General features: G+C 25.0%; 1 protein-coding gene across 1 annotated transcript; it reads left to right on the forward strand.

The window, feature by feature from the left end:
* The first annotated feature begins 11,676 nt into the window (after positions 1–11,676).
* Positions 11,677–18,211, forward strand: LOC145839603 (uncharacterized). The gene is made up of 6 exons (XM_082947228.1): positions 11,677–11,858; positions 12,272–12,391; positions 12,811–13,003; positions 13,705–13,887; positions 14,550–14,660; positions 16,844–18,211. The coding sequence occupies exons 1-6, from the start codon at positions 11,710–11,712 to the stop codon at positions 17,084–17,086; spliced, it is 999 nt and encodes a 332-aa protein (XP_082803354.1). The 5' UTR covers positions 11,677–11,709; the 3' UTR covers positions 17,087–18,211.
* The last annotated feature ends 606 nt before the right edge of the window (positions 18,212–18,817 follow it).

Consider the following 18,817-nt stretch of genomic DNA (forward strand, 5'->3'; position numbering starts at 1 on the left):
TTTCGACTTCGGCCATTTTGCGGGCTTTGTAAGGAGTCGTGTCTGCATGGAAAGTTTACAGTTAGCGTTTTAAAACATTTTTACTTTACCTTTTACATTTTCAATTGTTTTTAATTTAAGCAGATTTTTTATTAGTCTTTATTTTTAAACAATTACTTACCTGTGGTCAAATCTTTAACTTGAAACGAACAAAAATTTATAAAGTCTTAAAAGTTTGTTTGTTGTAGTTGACTTTTGAGTTTTCTGCTTCCTCTAAAGCCACTTTGATCAGAAATCTTTGAAAATTTCCAGTAAATTAAAAATACTAAGTTTAACTATGCTTATCGTACAACCTTGAAAAAATCAAAATTGAAATAAGAAATAACTATGATAAAACCAAGTTGCCATTGATCTTAAGTAGAAGAATAGTTCGAAAAAAAAATTCTAATTTTTTTGTGAAAATTCTCCTTAAACTTAATCAGTTTGTAACTAATCTATTAAAGCTGAAAAATTATAGTTTTTTTGTAATATTTGTTTAGGATATCTCAGCTGTAAATTAAATTAATTAAAGTTAATGTTTTCTCGGCAGATCAATATGCATAATGTACAAATTAAGAAACGTATTTATGAAACTTACGAAGTTGCGTAATTGTTATTCTGCTGAATTACTTGACTTTGGAGCTGTTTCAACGGCTTATAAAACTCAGCTTCGAAAAAGTCTTTAATATTTTTAGTCATTTCTTTTATGACCTGCCGTTGGCTAATTTTTATAGCATTTAGGTGGGTGTTTATAATTGAGCAAACGCTGTAGCTATCCGTTATCACTCGTGGCTGTAAAATAATTATTGTTTACAAATATTTTCAAAATTGAACATATATATTTCAAACACTAATTAAACTTGGAAATTTTTCAGTCAAATACTGCTTAAGAATTGTATGTACGATATTTCAACTTACGTGTTCAACATTGGCGTTATCTTGATTTGAAGTTTCAGTTTTAATGAAACTTTGATAATCATTGAAACTCAATTTTCTTACCTGAGAAAAGTGTAATGTAAAACATGAAAGTAAAAATAGTTAAATTTATATTATTTCTAATTTCAAAACCTTGTGTAAGTCTCAGATATAATCAAAACTGAAGTTTTTTAATTTAGAAAAGTATACGATAAATCCGTTATTAAAGTAACACTTGTTGAACTTATAGAAATGTTTAAAATTACCTAAATTTTCAAAATTAAATACTTATACTTCAGTTTACGCTAAACTCTAGTTATAAACAGTTTGCGGCTACAGGTAAATCAATTAAAACAGTATAAAATATCGAACTTATGTTTGAAAACAGTATTAATTTTAATTAAAAAATAAAAACCCATAGAAAACATTTAGTAATTTTTTTTATTAAAAAATAGTTAATACATCACTTACGTTTTGAAGAATGCAGTTCATATTGCTTGATAGATCAAAATTCATTTGACTGTTTTTGCCTTCGAAATCCATTTGGCTGTCTTTATTTTCGATATCCATTTTGATTTTTTTGCTTTCGAAATCCATGAATTTGTATTATAGTAGTGATGGTAGAATCACTTATCCTATTAAGATATTTTTTATTTGTTGTAAAAAACTTGGCGAAAGTAACAAAAAACTAAAACAAAATTTTCAAAACGTCATAATTAAAGTGATGACACAAGATATTTATATCAATAAATTTGTACAAAATAAAATATTTTCCTAAACTAAAACTATAAATTTAACTAGTTTTTCTTCAATAATTTTGTGGTTGTTTTATAAGGTCAAATTGGATGGATAAGCATAGGTAAAAAATTGTTTGAAATTGGATAAAAATAGTTTATTAATTTAATAAAACAAACTATAATGTTGTTTACATAATTACCAATGCTAATAAACATATAACATTTAAGTAAAAATAAAAGTATGGTAAACTAAGTTATTGATGTTTAGTTTTCCATGTAATCATGAGTAAAATAGATTTAAATTACTAAAGTAAAAAAAAAAAGTTGTTGTTAAGATAAAAGCATGTTATAAGTTTGTTAAAAAATTGATAGTATAAATAAATTTTGACAAAACCTTAAACCATAGTTTAATAAACAATGGCTTATATGGCTTTTCTTATTTTTTTTACTCTTAGTTACTTCGTTCTTTCAAAGCATTGAAAAACCGTTTGTTCTTAAACTACAGTTTTAAAACTGAGTTTGGTTAAATTGAGCTAGTTTTTAACTAGGCCGTTAAAATAAAAAAATATATATTTATGACTAAATTACTACTACTATAGAAATATTAAAAATCGCATTGGTTCAAAATAAAACCTTAATCCTTAAAGTTAAAAAAACCAATTGATTGTAACCAAAACTAGTTTTCAAAGGATTACTTTAGTTGAAGCTTTTTTAAGTCATAGTTGAATGATTGAACGACAAAAAAAACTCTCAAAATATTTGGTCTTAGGACCTGGTGCACAAAAAACCTTTCGGTTATCGAGTCGTACATCACAGATACCTTATAACGTCTTGTCCAGGACATTAAATCATGCTTTTCATATAAACTATTTACACAATCTCTAAGTTTACAGTGTAACTTTTGTTTTAATACTTTAAAAGTGATAAAGTATTGATAGTATTTTTAATAAAATATTCGATGAGTATACATTTTATAGGTTAAGTAAACCTACTACGAAATTACTTTAATAAACGCTGTTTCAAACAAACTGTTTTTATACTAAATATTATTTTTTTACCATGCTATAACGGCTGTTTTAATTAAAGAATGCCTATAGAATTTCTTTTTTAACTTGAGGAAATTATTTTACGAAAAGTTACTTTTTATACAAACAGGTTTTTAAAAAGTTCTTAATATTCTTTTTATAATCTAAATAGCTTTGTATTATGATTGAAGACTTCTAAAAGTTAAATTACAAAAAAGAGACAAAATAATAATAAACTTTTATTTAACTTGTTTTCAAAATCAAACAACTTGAAAAAAAACTAGAAACATTATAATTTCGCGGCCTTTGACAATGTGTTAAAGAAAATATTTTCTGGAGTTTTGGCAGTTAGCAAAGTCAGCAAAATAGCACATTGCCAAATTTTTGCCTAACCGGCTTCTTAAAATTAACTCTTTAACTTTGTTTTTGATTATTTATCGAAATTTTATTTTTCAGCTTGCGGCTGTAGTTAAAAAGTGTACAGGTTTTACAAAATTATTTTTTTTTGTATACTTAATAAAAAACTTCTTTTTAGTTAAAAAATACTGTTGATAAAGTTAAGTTTTATTTTTATGATATAAGTTTGCCGAAATATTTAAGACGTGTCAGAAACTTTAATTGGAAAGTTTAGAAATAATAAAATTATAGTGGCTGCATTTCATTTAATAAAAATTTGTCTTACTGTTTTCAGTCTTATAATTTTTAAAAATCTTTAATTAAAACTTCTCTTTTAATATTTTAAAAAGCGCTCTAGTGTGTTATTCAATTGGTTTCAAAGTAAACAAACAGCTTAACATAATAAAGTGTTTATATTGTTGAGCACAAATTTCACATTTAGTCTAAGTGCAACTTCATAATCAACGTAAGTTTGATTTTAAACAAAGTTGTTATTTATGAAACTTCTTTAAAAATTGGCATTTTAAAGCTAGATTTATTGCACAAGATTAGAAACATGACGATCCAGGTAAAAAAACAGAAATTTTTGAAAGCTGCTAAATTTACAAGAACTCAACTTTTTTGCAACTATAATATAAAATTTTTGCTTAAGACCATGCTTAAAAGATACAGATAATAACCGATAAGATTGTTATGGATTTAAACATGCAAAACATGTTTTTGTATGATTAAATTTTAAAAAGCCTTGACCACAAAGTAACCTTCAGGGGATTAATAGAGCACGTTCAGTTACCGATAATACCAAGGAGTTAGTATAGTGCAAAAATGATTACATGACAGTTCAAATACGGACGATTCAAATTCCGTTAATTAAAGTTATTAAATAATTGTTCAACGGGTTAAAGCTCAAAAAGTTATATATAAAAAATAAAAAGTGCGTGTGTAGGTCTAACTACTACCTACAAAAACTTTTTTTTTGTTTTTGAAAAAATCTTTATTAGATACAAACTAAAACAAAGCTAATACATACTATATTATTAAATTTGATTTAGCCATATCTCCAAAAATATTAAATAGTCAAAAAATTTTGTTTGTCGATTAACTATGTGACAAATTCGCTCTTTGTTACTAAGTTACATTTTTGTTTTCGGCCAGGTTGTGGTCAATGTTTTTATTTTTGGTCAGTTGTTGTTGATGCAAGCTGTTTTTTTTACACTAAATTTGATAGTGCCAACCTGTATCTGAAAATCTCGTTATTGCTGTTATTGCTTTGGCTATTAAAAAAATCAATAGAATCAAGAGGAGCTGTAGCTCTATATATAAAAGTAATCCCGTAACGCAGGCCCAAGGGTTACAACTAGACCTACATACGCGGGAGCTGGTCAGAATAGGACACACGCAAGCTTTTTAAAATTTTTATTACTTTTTTAGTTAGTTTAGTTGAACTTATTTTAGAATTTGAGTTGACGGAATTTGGATAGCCGTTTACCCAGAAAAAAATTTATAAGCGACTGACATTGTGCGCAAATATGTGAACGATATTTACGATATAACTATATACGACGAATATTGTAATAACAAGAGAAACAAGTTTGTTCTTATTTTACATTATTATTGATTAATACATTGTTTAATCATTGTTTAATACTTTTGAAATATCTATTTTTAGTATTAATCTTTTAATAATTTGTAAGTTTACCTTAATTTATGAAAAACTTAAGTTTTTGAACTTTGAAAGTTTTATTTCAAACACTTTTGTTGTTTTGAGTGTATTTTATAAAGATTTGTTTTATTTCATGTGACCTTAATTTGGTCTTTAAAATATATGCATACATACGTAAACTTCATTAAAAGTAGTTTAGATTAGTGCCAACCAAAATATTTTGTTTGAACTGCAAACAGTAATGTACTTACTTTGGCGCTCCTCTATAATTCTTATTTACTGTACAAACATAATTACATTAAACAGTATATAAACGTTTACTTGTACTTTTGAATCATAATGTTTTTTTTTCACTTTATGCATATGATGTTATTATTATAGCGATGTGTATAAGTTTAAAATACTTTATTAAAAACTTAAATATTTACGTTAATCAAATGTTAAGCACTTTAATTAAGTGCAATAGAACTAGAATGCATTAACCTTTAGAAAATTAGATTCAAGTTTAAGTAACAAACGTAAAAGTTGATTATCATTTTATTTTAGTACTTAAATAATTATGAATATAATAACTTCTTACATTTGTTTGTATTTAGTCTTTTAATTGATATAAAAAGTTAGTTTATCGATTTACAAAGTTTGAAATGTTAGTTATCTAGATATTACATAGTAAAAATTGGTAAAAAAGTTGTTGGAGTAAAATATAATTTTTAACAAAGTTTTACAAAGCATAAAAACGTATGTACTTAAAACAAAAACACATTCAATTAAGGTTATAAAATTAGGTACTTTTAAGTATAGTTATAATCACAATAAAATAAGGTAAAGAGGTACAAAACAAAAGGTTCTTATTACCAGTTTGTACGATGTTTGTGACGAGTTTATAATTAATTGAAATTTTAGAAAATTGTTATTTTTAAGACGAGTTATCTAAAAAATAAGTTAAAGTAAATAAAATAGGTACGATACGAGCACTTATTCGCTACTATTATTAAAGCAATAATGTTTTAAATAAATAATTATGTTTATAGTTTTAATTTTTATTTTAAAATTTGATTGTTTTTATGGCTTATTAAATTTTTAACAACTTTTTAAATTTATAAATAGAGTTTTATTACTAATTTAAAAATACTAATGTTACAGAATTTATTTTATTACCAAATAACTTAAAAACTTTTATGAGTTTCATTTAATGATTAAACATAATTAAAAGCACTTGACAATTACTTTAAATATTACTTATTTTCAGTTCTAGTTTACAGAATATAAAAGAATTGATTAGCTGAACTAAAGGTCTTTCTAGATGTTATGTTATTTGACCATAATTTCAAGGGTCAATTTGTTTATTATTTTCTAAAAACTTAAGAAAATAATAATTCATTAAAAAAGCGAATTCAATTATAGTTTTTATAAAATTAGATATTTAACATGTTTAATTACCAAAGATAGATTAAACCAAAACTGTAAATCTATTATGTGAGAATATGAAAACTTTTTATACTTATAAAGTTATATGTTATACTTATAAAGTAACATGTTATACTTATAAAGCATTTTTGTTTAATAACTTTCTTACAGTTTTTTTGCTATGACTTTAATTTTAAATTAACATATATAAATTATAAACAATAACTATTAAAATTACAAGATGTATAATTTAGTAGTTGCCTTAAACAGTATTTTATTTTCCTAAAGTATCATTTTAATAAATTAAGTGTTTGTTTATATATTTTTTTCCTGAATCATACACAAATATATTTAAACATAAATACAATTATTAAAAATTATTTAAAATATTTGTCTTTTTAAAATAATTGTTTAGTTTTGAAATAATTGTTTTACTGTGAATTTTTTCTTTAAGTTATGACTTTTATTATGTTTTTTTCTTTTGGCTCAGTACAGTACTAATTTCAGTATATAGTGTACTATTTAATGGCTAATAGTCTTTTCATGCGCAAAGTCCTTAGACTAAATTTTTTAGTTTTTTTATTAGCATAAAAGTTGTTTTTGGTAGATGATTGAGTTAAACATCATACTCTGCCTACTCAAAGCTTGTTGCTGCTAGATTTACAGTTTTTTAATTGAATAATGGATGCTTAATAATAGAAAAAAACACTTTAAAATTATTTTTGTTTTTTAGTTCATTGACAAGGTTTACTACAAGTATGATTTGTGTTTTCATTTAATTACTTCTGTTTATTGTGTATGTCGGTTTCGCTGCTTAAGAGTTCTAAGGCACAAAATAAAGCTTTAAATTAAGTATTTATTCACATACTCCATTACATCTGTCTTAATTCAAATTATATTTATTTTAATAACTAAGTCACTACTATTTTAAATTGTAGTTCGAACCTTTTTAGTAAACATAATTAGATCAAAAGTCTCTTGTAGTATTCTTCAAATGTTAAAACTATTAAAAGGAATTATCAAAGTGGCTAAGCTTTAAAAATTTAATGAACTTCAAGCATAAAAAATACTTATAGTTATGGAATAACTCCATTGGAGCGTATTTACAACAAAATCAAGTGTTAATTCTTTATTAATGTAGTGTACTTAAAAGTCTCTGAATGCTGAGTTTTACGCAGTTAATGGGCTTTTTTTTAAAGCTAAGTTTTTAAAAGTTTTTGAAAGCTAAGTTTTACGCAGTTACGATTAATTAAATGAAAAACATTTTTCAATAAAATTATTTTTTTCAATTTATAACTAGGAGTAATAAGTGATAATCGATAACCGAAAGGTTTTTTTGTGAACCAGGTCTAGAACCAAACATTTTTAGCATTTTTTTTTGTCTATCAATAAATTACATATATATATATATATATATATATATATGTATATATAATTTATTCAAATGGCGATTTTAAAAATTCTGGAACATATGTTTCACAAAGCTTTAATTTTTCATAAAGCTTTGATCATCAGCCAGTTAAATTCAAAATACAAAGCACTGTACTAAACAAAGATACAAAAGTTATGCAAAAAAACAAAAAACAGTATGACGTAATATTGTACATTACAAATATTCAGTACAAAAATCGATCTACCTTCTAACTAATTAAACAACTAAAATTAACGAAAACAACAGTTAATTGACTATAAAATGCTTCAAAATTTGTTGTGTTTTAAAAGAAGCTTTTTCATATGTCGACAAGACGATATAAATTCGCTTCGCTTATTTAAAAAACCTTCCTTTTTTAACGCATACATAACGGCTGTTGATTCTTTTAAGCACAGCCTACAAACAGGGTTGTTACCATCTGCTATTGGCTGTGCTCTTTTTATCACCTCCCAAGCGCAAAAACATTGATTTTAAATTAACTTGGGAGGTGATAAAAAGAGCACAGCCAATAGCAGATGGTAACAACCCTGTTTGTAGGCTGTGCTTAAAAGAATCAACAGCCGTTATGTATGCGTTAAAAAAGGAAGGTTGTTTAAATAAGCGAAGCGAATTTATATCGTCTTGTCGACATATGAAAAAGCTTCTTTTAAAACACAACAAATTTTGAAGCATTTTATAGTCAATTAACTGTTGTTTTCGTTAATTTTAGTTGTTTAATTAGTTAGAAGGTAGATCGATTTTTGTACTGAATATTTGTAATGTACAATATTACGTCATACTGTTTTTTGTTTTTTTGCATAACTTTTGTATCTTTGTTTAGTACAGTGCTTTGTATTTTGAATTTAACTGGCTGATGATCAAAGCTTTATGAAAAATTAAAGCTTTGTGAAACATATGTTCCAGAATTTTTAAAATCGCCATTTGAATAAATTATTTAAAAGACCTTCAAGTGGGCTCAGTTGAAAGTGTTTACGTTTAAACATTAACCTTATTTTATATATGTATATATATATATATAACTTGGAGTAATAAGTTATTAATGATAAGTTAAGTCCTCTCGCGATTACTGCGTAAAACTCAGCATTCAGAGACTTTTAAGTACACTATATCAATAGAGAATTAATACTTGATTTTGTTAGATTTTGTTGTAAATACACTCCAATGGAGTTATTCCATAACTATAAGTACTTTTTATGTTTGAAGTTCATTAAATTTTCATAGCTTAGCCACTTTGATAATTCCTTTTAATAGTTTTAAGATTTGAAGGATACTACAAAAGACTTTTGATTTAGTTATGTTTATTAAAAGGTTCTACCTACAATTTAAATAGTAGTGACTTAGTTATTAAGGTAAATACAACTTTGAATCAAGACAAATGTATTATAGTATGTGAATGAACACTTTATAAAACCTTTATTTTGTGCCTTAGAAATTCTATTAGAACTAACTAATAGAACTATTAATCAGCAAAACCGCACTACACAATAAAACAGAATTATTTAAATGATAACACAAAAAAAGACGCTCAAAATGTTTGGTTCTAGACCTGGTGCACAAAAAAACCTTTCGGTTATCGATTACCACTTTCTACTCCAAGTTATAAAGTGAATAAAATTATTATTTGAATGAATTTTTTTTTGAATTTAGTTTTTCCAAGTAAAAAAAAAACTATTTAGTTGTAATGTTAACTCTAATAGAAAATGCAAAATATGCTTTCTCAAGTCCATGTTTATTTTTTAAATTTTAACCTGTATAACATTTTTAATTTAGAAGTTTAATTCAAATGAAAAAACCTCAGAAAGTTGAAATAAACTGTTAAAAATAAAAACTAAATTAAATCTTTCAAAAGCTGCCCAACAGCTTTTTTATGAATTTGGCTCTTTTATTCATGACTGACTGAAGGTTATTTTTGAATTTGTTAGTTATCAACAGGGGGAGTTTGATATTATTTTTTGCCAATTTCTCAAAACATAAGCTTACCTTGTGTGTGAGAACTGCTGTTGCTATCCTCAATTAAACTGATTGCAGACATTTTGCAATAGTAATCAGAACATTTTGTAAAACTAGAGTCATATGCTTTAAATTATAAAGTTTTTGGTTAAATAATTGTTACTTAATATTTCTTGTAAGTGAAACTTTTGTTTGACTTTTCTTAATCTAATCAAAACATATTTTTGTTTATACCTTTATTTGTGTATGATTTAAGTAAAAGGTTTTTAATTATAGAACTACAATAGTTTTTATTGTTGTCACGGACTTTTTGTATACTTGTTTTTACTGGTTTTTTTTCTGTATACTATTTCTACTCAAGTTTGTGGCTAAAATGATGTAGTGGTCCTAATGACTACTTAAAAAACTCTCTTGAGTCTAATATCGTAAGATCAACATACATTCATAGCTGACACATAAAAAAACCCTGAACACAGAGATTATGACCCCTTTTGACACCAAGCAATGCAATTCTTGGGTGGCCACTGAAGTTTAGAAAATTCATCACTATTTTCACACAATAGAGGTTTTTTATATTAAAAATCATTTAGTCCCTTTTAGATAAAAAAGTTTAAATTCCATAAAGTTACTTAAAAATACACTGTATACTACTTTAAATGTTAATTTAAGTTATTTTTTAATAAATTAAAATCTGAATTTTACGTAGATTTTTGTTGTATACAAATTATTTTTTCATACCTAATCTAAATTTATTTAATTTACATATAAAACTTGTTAAAATTTATACTTAAAAAAATATCAAATTCTAGGTTTTTTGTTTAAATTATCAAGTTTTCTGTATGGTGTTTTATGTATTAAGATATTTTTAGGTAAAATGGCTATTTTCTCTGGGGTATCTTCTCTTTGAAAGTAATATTGGCTGATATCATTATATTTGTTTTATGACATTAACTTTAATCTTTAGCCATCAACTCTATCAAAATACCCCAAATTTTTAGATCTGCCCTCTTTTGGATGCTACTATCTTTCTTTTGACTGGTAATAGGTATAATTTAAAGAAACTATATTTTAGGTGGTAAATAAGGTCCCACAAGTATGACCTTGACCTGTATCTGTAAAAACGTTAATTCAGTGAAAATTTTGTTTAGAACAGTTTATACCATTTGAGTGTACACTTTTATACCGACAGAAAAACTTAGTTGAATTGTAGGATGTTTCAGTAATACTTAATCTTTCAATTCAACCTACTTAAAAATCAAAGACAGAGTGATCTAGTTTTATTTTATTACTACTATCACAAGCATCAACTCTCTTGTCAAGATTTTGTGCATGCTATTTATCAACTAGAACAGGGGTCGGCAGCCTTATGTAACTCACAGCCAATTTTTCTAGGAAAAATTGCTCACGAGCCAACTATTTAGAAAAAAAAAACTTTGAGGGCCACATTTATTAAAATAATTTTTAGTAATCAGTAGAAAAATGTTAACTGAGATCAAAAAAGGCTAAAATTAAGCATTATTAGAGCACTAATTAAGAGTATTTATTGAATTAAGAGCCTATCTATAAGTTTTTATCACAAAATTTTAAATTTTCATTGTTTTTGAAATGTATATTTTTGGCTGCAAAGGAGTTTGCGGCTGCATTTGGCCCACAGGCCGCACTTTGCTGACCCCTGAACTAGAAGTACATTTGTCAGAACATTTTGTGTCATCTAAACAAAACACCTTCATTGCAAGTTCTCCTCAGGAGGATTTGTTCAACTTATAAAAATACATTGAAAAATGTACAAAAGCTGATTTGTTTAGGAAAAAAACATTAAAGTTTAAAAAACAATTCACAAAAAAGTTTTTCATGAAATATAGGAGTCAAACTAATATGAATCAATCAAACACCAGCAAAAACATTTTTTATCTTGAATTTCATTTTGTACTAAAAACGGAGTAAGAAAACTTGTATTTCAAAATGCTAAAAGAAAATTGAAAACAACAAAATAAAACCAGTGCCCACCCTGTTAGCCTAATATGTAGAAAAATACTTTTAATACCTCTAAAAACAGATCTTTTAAGACTATGTTTAACTAATTTATATTTACTTACAACTCAATCTTATACGTTTTCCACTTTTAGAAAATAATTTATATTATAATTTTTAATCAAAAGTCATACCATGAACAATATTCCTGTAGTTAACTTTGAGAAATGTAGTATTCTTAATGAAGAAACAAATAAAACTGATTTGAAATCTATTGGAGATGAAATATGTGAAGCATTTGTAAACTGTGGTTTTGTTTACTTAGTTAACACTGGTATTACTAGGTAAGTAGTAGACAGATATTTAAAAAAGTTTTAGTCGGTTAAGAATACTAAAAAAATAATATTTTTAATTTTCCTATTGTATAAGTTAAAGCTTTAAAACTACAGAGAAAAACAAAAGCTTTTTATTTAAATGTAAACATTTAGAAATATACCAGAATTTTTTATTTTATTTTTTAGCTGAAAAAATTTCTTATACTTTTCAGAAAAGCTTAAGTTTTAGGTATTTAAAAAAGAAAAATCATCATGTTGAAATTAATTAGATATGCTAATGTAAATAAAATCAAAATACAATAACAGATATTTTAGAAACAAAGTTTTTTATTAGTAATTTATAGTACTTTTTAAAGTTTCTTGTTGTAGTAAATTAATATTTTACATTAAATGATGAAAACTAAAAAAATAAATTGAAACAGTGAGTTAGTAGACCAATTGAACAGTACTACAGCAAAATTTTTCTTGTTACCTAATGAAGAAAAGAATAAATTTGCAAGACAAAAAAATAATCATGGTTATGACTCCATTGGCAGTGAAAAGTGAGTTACTGACATTTAAGTTTTGTATGTGTACTACACATTATAGTTTATTTTTAAGTAAGTTTTTTTGGTATGAAAACAAATATCAGAAATTTTATTTAAATTTTTTTATTAGTTTGTAAAAAAAAATCCTTTTATATTACTATCAACAAATAAAATTTTTTATTTCTATAAAAAAATTAAATACTAATTAAAAATAAACTTTTAGAATCCGCATTTTTTAAACTAAGCTCATTTACTTAAAATATACTTTGGTTTTTGAAAAAAAAATCTAAAAACATTGTAGGCAGATTAAAATTTTTAAATAGACCTACAAGCTTGTTAAAAACTAATTATTACATTAGAGTGAAATTTCAAATATATTTTTTTGAAAACAAATTTAACAATTAATACAAGTTTAGATTAAAAAATGTTTTTAGGTTGAAGGACGGTCAACCAGGTGATTACAAAATGTCATACAACATGACGTGCAGATCCGCTGATGAGGAAAATTTTTTGTGGCCTGACAATCTTGTGCCTGACTTCAAAAAAGTTTCAATCAACTTCATGTCTGAATGCAGGCAGCTAGCCTTGAAAATTTTGGATGCCATCTCACTTGGTCTTGAACTGAAGGTAATTAAGTTGTTGATTTTAGAAAATATTTTGTCTAAAATGAAACTGGTATGAATGGAGTATAAAATAAGAACAATCAATTAAATGTTGTTAACCTTTAATATAATATTAAAAAGTAACTGGTTTCTATATTTTCTTAATTTTGTTATAATTTTTTACAATAGTCAAAACAATAAATAGTATTAAATTAAACAAAATGTTCAATTACATAGTTAAAATTTTTATGTTCTATAAAAATGCTTTGCAGTATATTATTTGTGCTTAAAAGAAGGGTGATTGTTAAAAAAATTAAACCTCTTATGGCTTTAACTAAATTGTTGATATAAATTTATACAAAATTTAACACAAACAATAAAATTCTTAAAAATTTTGATTTCAGTTGTTAAACTTTTTGTTTATTCAATTAGTTAATAACTTGGTTTTTTATTTAAGTCATTTACAGGTTATTATTTTTGCAATACTTACAAGTTGTTTTAAATTCTAAAGTCGTTTAAAATTAAATTAATTAAAGAGTTAAGTTTTTATGGAAATATAACAGTGAGTTTTATCTGTATAAATTTTATTTTATATAAACTTGACTAATAACTATTGCAGTGATAAAAATTAGACTGTTTTTATTATACTTTCACTTTAGAAAATTTATTAATTACTAAACTTTGCTTTCATTATTAAACATAGACCATGGATATTTTATCTAACAGGATCCCACATTTTTGTCCTCATGCCACTCATCTGTGATGAAGTCGAACAACAATTCCTCGCTGAGGTGTTTGTACTACCCTGCCATGGAAAAGAACATACAGGAGGGTCAGGTGAGACTGGCCGAACATACCGACTACGGAACTCTGACATTGCTATTTCAGGACCAAGTTGGCGGTTTACAGGTATTTTTTAATACATTTTTGTTTTTGATAAACACTAATGAAAATACGTAGATTATATTATATTGAAATAACTTTAGTTAAGTATAATTATCTGAAATTAAAAACATAAGAAAATCAATCAAAATTTTTAATTCATATGTCATATATATTATCAAACGTTTTTTAAAGTTAACTCAAAACGGTCTTTAATATTTTTAAAACTTACTATATTTATACTAAAGATTTATATATAAACAAGTTCTCAAATAATATTTTAATCATTACTGTAACTAAAAGAACTATAGATGAATGTTAAAATTTTTGTTTTATGTTATCTGCAAAAATTCTTCAAATATGTTTTGGTTTTATCATTGTAACACAATTTCTACCTTACAAAAATTCACATAGTTAAAAAAATTTGTTCTTAAACAAGTTTTTACGAAAAGATTTAATTGTTAGAAAACGATAAGATATTCCTACTTCATAGAAGAAGAACAAATATTATATTATGTTCATTAAAGTTTGTTTATAAACTTGTTTTATAAAATGAGTTTGCTGAAAAAATTTGAGAAAATGCAAATATAAGGTTTTACTGTAAATTAATAAAAATGCAGTCAAAGAGTTGTATTTTGTGCTGATTGTAACTTATTTTTACAAACTTTACTTTTATTTGATATCAACAGATAAAAACAAGAGATGGGGAATATATTGATGCACACCCTGTAAAAGACTCGATATTAGTTAATGTAGCGGATTTGCTTCAGTATTGGACTTGTGGTGTACTGAAATCTACTGTAAGTTAACAAAATATCTTCAGTTTATTTAAAGATATTCAACTTATTTAGCAACAAGGAATTGTATTTTCATAAAAAATTACAAATGGAAAAATCCCCTTTAATAATTATTAAAGTATACAAGTAATAGTTTACTGTTTTTGTTAGAAAATACAAGTATAGATCAGATTTTCCTAAACTCGTTCACTAATTTATTTTCATTTTACAAATAAAAATCGCACTTAAAAGTGAGTAAATTAAGCACAAAATTTCAAATAAGAAAATAGCTAGTACATTATTTTAGTTCAAGTTTTAATATTATGTATTATATTGAAATACATATTTTTTTTACTTAAGAAAATGTTTGATATTTTTGACTATTTTAAAAGCTATCAAAAAGTTTCAAAACTTATAGAAAATAAAGCTTTAACTATTTATGAAAATATATTCTGCTTTTATACCGTCATTAAATAAGTGTTAACGCGCGAAATTTTTTTGTTTTGCACGCTAGTTTTTATATTATGCAGCTGGGTTTCATGAATGAGTGGCAACTTGGATAGCAAATGAAGTATTTTTTACAGATTTATTTACTGAGCTACTAGAACCTATTTAAAACTATTTCAATTATAAACTAGCACAGTTTTGAGTTTAGTTTATGCTTAAAAGATAATAATAATAAATATTTTTTATAAACCTTTTTAAGTTCTAAATGGAATATATTTTAGAATAGAATACCCATCTTTAAGTACTAAGATATATAAGAAAAAAATGTTATGTTTAGAATTTTAATTAGTTATTAACACTTTATATATTTTTTTATTTCTTACTCCAGCAAAACGTGTTTTTCTAACCCAGTAGAAAAATTGTAAGAAATTTTACATTTTTCGTTAGCATTTGAACAAGTCTTATAAACAACTATTTTTTTAAAACTAGGATTTCTTTGTTTAAAATTAATTTAGTTTAGAATAAATATATGCTGTTTGATTTTTAGTTGTGTTTAAACAATTAACTTAATTATTTGATATTTTTTTATCATAATTTTTTGAACTTTTTCATAACATTAAAATTTTTCAAAGTTAACTTGAAAATAGAAACAATGACAGAGCGAACATAAAAAAGCTTATGTAACCTGTAGTTTTGTAAAATACTCTATTAATTAGCGACTGAGCTGATCATTACACTATTTGTTTTTATACGCAGCTTGTTAGACAAAATGTTGCAATATTAACTAAATTTACTATAGAATTATATATAGCTTTAATCATAAATATTTTAAAAGTAACTTTATGTTTTATTAATTTAAATTAATTGAATACTTCTGCTACTGTATAAATCACAAGTAATAAGTGAATACTTTTTATTTTTTCAATACATAACAGACTATACTTCAAATTTATTCTTTTTTTTTTAAGCATTATTATTTTCTTAGTTAGTTGTACCTCATTTTTTTGAAATGAAAAACTCATATTATTAAGTTCTATTAGTTATTATTATATTTATTGTAAATAAGTTTAAATAAAAATGATTGAAATATTTAAAATTATGTTATTGCTTTGTAAAAATCAACACCAGTAATTTAGTATAGTTTTATATATTATTCGGAGTTTAAACTTAAAAAAAAAGTATATGTTACCAAGTTTATGATTTATATTATGTTAAGAAAATTTTTATGTACTTAAGTTAACTTACAATTACAAATCTTTTTCACAATAAAGTTTAACATATGACTTATCATTTCTTCATAGAACGTCTGGTAATTGAAAAAAATCATTGTTTATGTAATTTTTATTCATACTATATTAAAAAAATCAAATTACTTATCATACACAGCTTGTACAACCCTTTTTCTAACCATATTTACCAGATAGGGTATGAGCAAATCGTCCAAAAATTACTAGAACACAAAATTTTAAGTTGAAAAAAACTTTTATTTAGTTTTCAGAACTATTTATTTCTTGACTTTAGGCAAACACGCTTCCAACCAGGGTTGCAAGAACCTTAGTTTTACCTTATGCCATTTAAACAATGATCACTTATTAAACGTTCGTTGTTTTGAATTTAAAAACTACAAGCTCAAGCTGTTTTTGTGAATTAAAAATGCAAGCCTGCTTTCAACTATCTCTTTCTAAAAACAAAGTTTGTTTTTACTTTTCATATTGTTTTCTGAAGTTTTGAATTTTAAAATTAATTTTTGCCATCCACAGCCGCACCGCATCATAGGAACGAAGGGGGGCGGAAGAGTGCGGAGGAGCATCGCGTTCTTCGTTCACCCCCACGAGGACCTTCCGTGCAACACCAACCTGGTGGGCGGTAAGGAGAATGGGGAGGACAAGGAGAAGGTGTTCAGGAACCAGGCGCTGCGTGACGTCACCTGGGAGAAGCTGGTGGATATGTCAGTGGGCGATTACGTCAACATGCACTTCAACATCAACTATTCGAGAAAATGATTAGATTCGTGTGTCAGGGTTTCCCGAACTTATTTTTTTACTTTTTTTTCATGTTCGCCTATGTTGGTAGAAATTAAACGAAATAATTTCCTCTTACCACTTGACACCCATTTTTTTAACCCCCTGATGGCCTAATCAGCTCCCTGAATAGGATTTACAACTAACTTTGGGAAGCCCTGATTTTACGAAAGCCTCTTTGCGTTGATTCACGCTTGATTATTGTATTTTGATGATGTTTATATTTGATTTTAGCCTTAATTTTTAACTTTATTTTTATGCTTAAAATTGCTCTTAATTTATTAAATTACGTCTATAACATATGCTGCTTTTAAAACCGTTTTGAAATTTAAACATTACTTGTCTTATAACTTATTATTTATTTTTAAATATGCTTAACCATACTAACAATGCACACATTAGGTAATTTATTTTACGGTAAAATAACTTAGTGCTATTTCTTATAACGTTTTTCGTTTTTATTGTCAGCCTAAGTATTATGTGAAAGTAATGATATACAATTAAGTTTTTGATATCTGGAGCAGTTTGATATTTACCTAATTTAATTTTAGGTACTAAGGTTTATTATAATCCTTTTTTATATCTGTTGGGATATATAATATATATCATATAAGTATTAATCAAACTTTTTATTATTAGAAATGAAGTTTTGTTTTCATAAAGTTAATTTTGTTTACCTACTTTTTTTTTTAAGCCGCCTGCAGAATTAACGTAAATTTTTTCTAAAGTTAAATTTTACCTTCTGAATAAGTTATTATCAAACAATTTCACAAACTTCGGATTTGTCACCCAGCACCTATCCTAATGAATTTTTAACTTAAAATACTTTTACAAGTTTCATTTTTAAAGTAATTGCTTAAAAAACTAAGTAAAATTGAAAGTTTTAAACAATAACAAAAAAAAAACACTTGTATTTGTAACTCTTTGCATATTTTTTTTGGTTCTTTTTTGTTAGGTCATAGTTACGTCAAGTAATTATCAAGTCTTTCATGAAGTAATAACATTTAAATTAAGTAGTCATAAAGCTACGTACACTAACATGTTCATATCTCACATTTTTTTCTGTTTATTCATTAGTAATATTAAAAATATAAAAATCTGTATCTAACAAGCACATTTTTATTAACATAAATTAAAAAAAACATCAGCTTATAAAAGCAGCATTCTTTACACTGAATAAAAACTTCCTTGCAATTAATCAAGTTTAAATCTTGTACTAAACTTGTTATTATTTTCTAATTAAGCATTTTATCTTAACACTAGTTCTATTTGGTACACAAAATTAATTTATTTGTTAATAGTTTTTAAAATTTTGTTATTACTTAAAAATTGCTTATTCTCAATGATAAAGGTATATAATGCTCTCTATTGAAATACTTACTAAGAACCATCAGTTGTGAAATAAGTTATTTTTATTAGGCAAAAAGGTGTTATTGTAAGATTTAATTCAAGTTTTCCGATTTTTTTTATTCTAAAACTGTAGGTAGTAATCTCTATGTATAAATTTTACTATAAATTACATTTTACTTTGAATTGTATGTATACTTTAATTACTGTGTGTTTTATATGTTTTTATTAATAATTAGTTTGAATATTTAATGTTAATTCGTTTTAGTTTTAAAGCTACTTTAAATAGCTTAAAGTTTTTTGTTATAAAACAAATAAATAAATAAATATATATATATATAATATACTGAGTTTTAACCCAAAATT

Source organism: Thalia democratica, chromosome 6 (genome assembly GCF_965202585.1).
Source record: "Thalia democratica chromosome 6, ktThaDemo2.hap1.1, whole genome shotgun sequence".
Lineage (NCBI taxonomy): Eukaryota > Metazoa > Chordata > Thaliacea > Salpida > Salpidae > Thalia > Thalia democratica.

Excerpts from the sequence above, each read along its gene's own strand:
- LOC145839603 (XM_082947228.1), top strand. The coding sequence starts at position 11,710 with ATGAACAATATTCCTGTAGTTAACTTTGAGAAATGTAGTATTCTTAAT. Across the intron at positions 13,888-14,549 it reads ACCAAGTTGGCGGTTTACAG|ATAAAAACAAGAGATGGGGA; the intron begins GTATTTTTTAAT and ends TGATATCAACAG. Across the intron at positions 14,661-16,843 it reads GTGGTGTACTGAAATCTACT|CCGCACCGCATCATAGGAAC; the intron begins GTAAGTTAACAA and ends TGCCATCCACAG.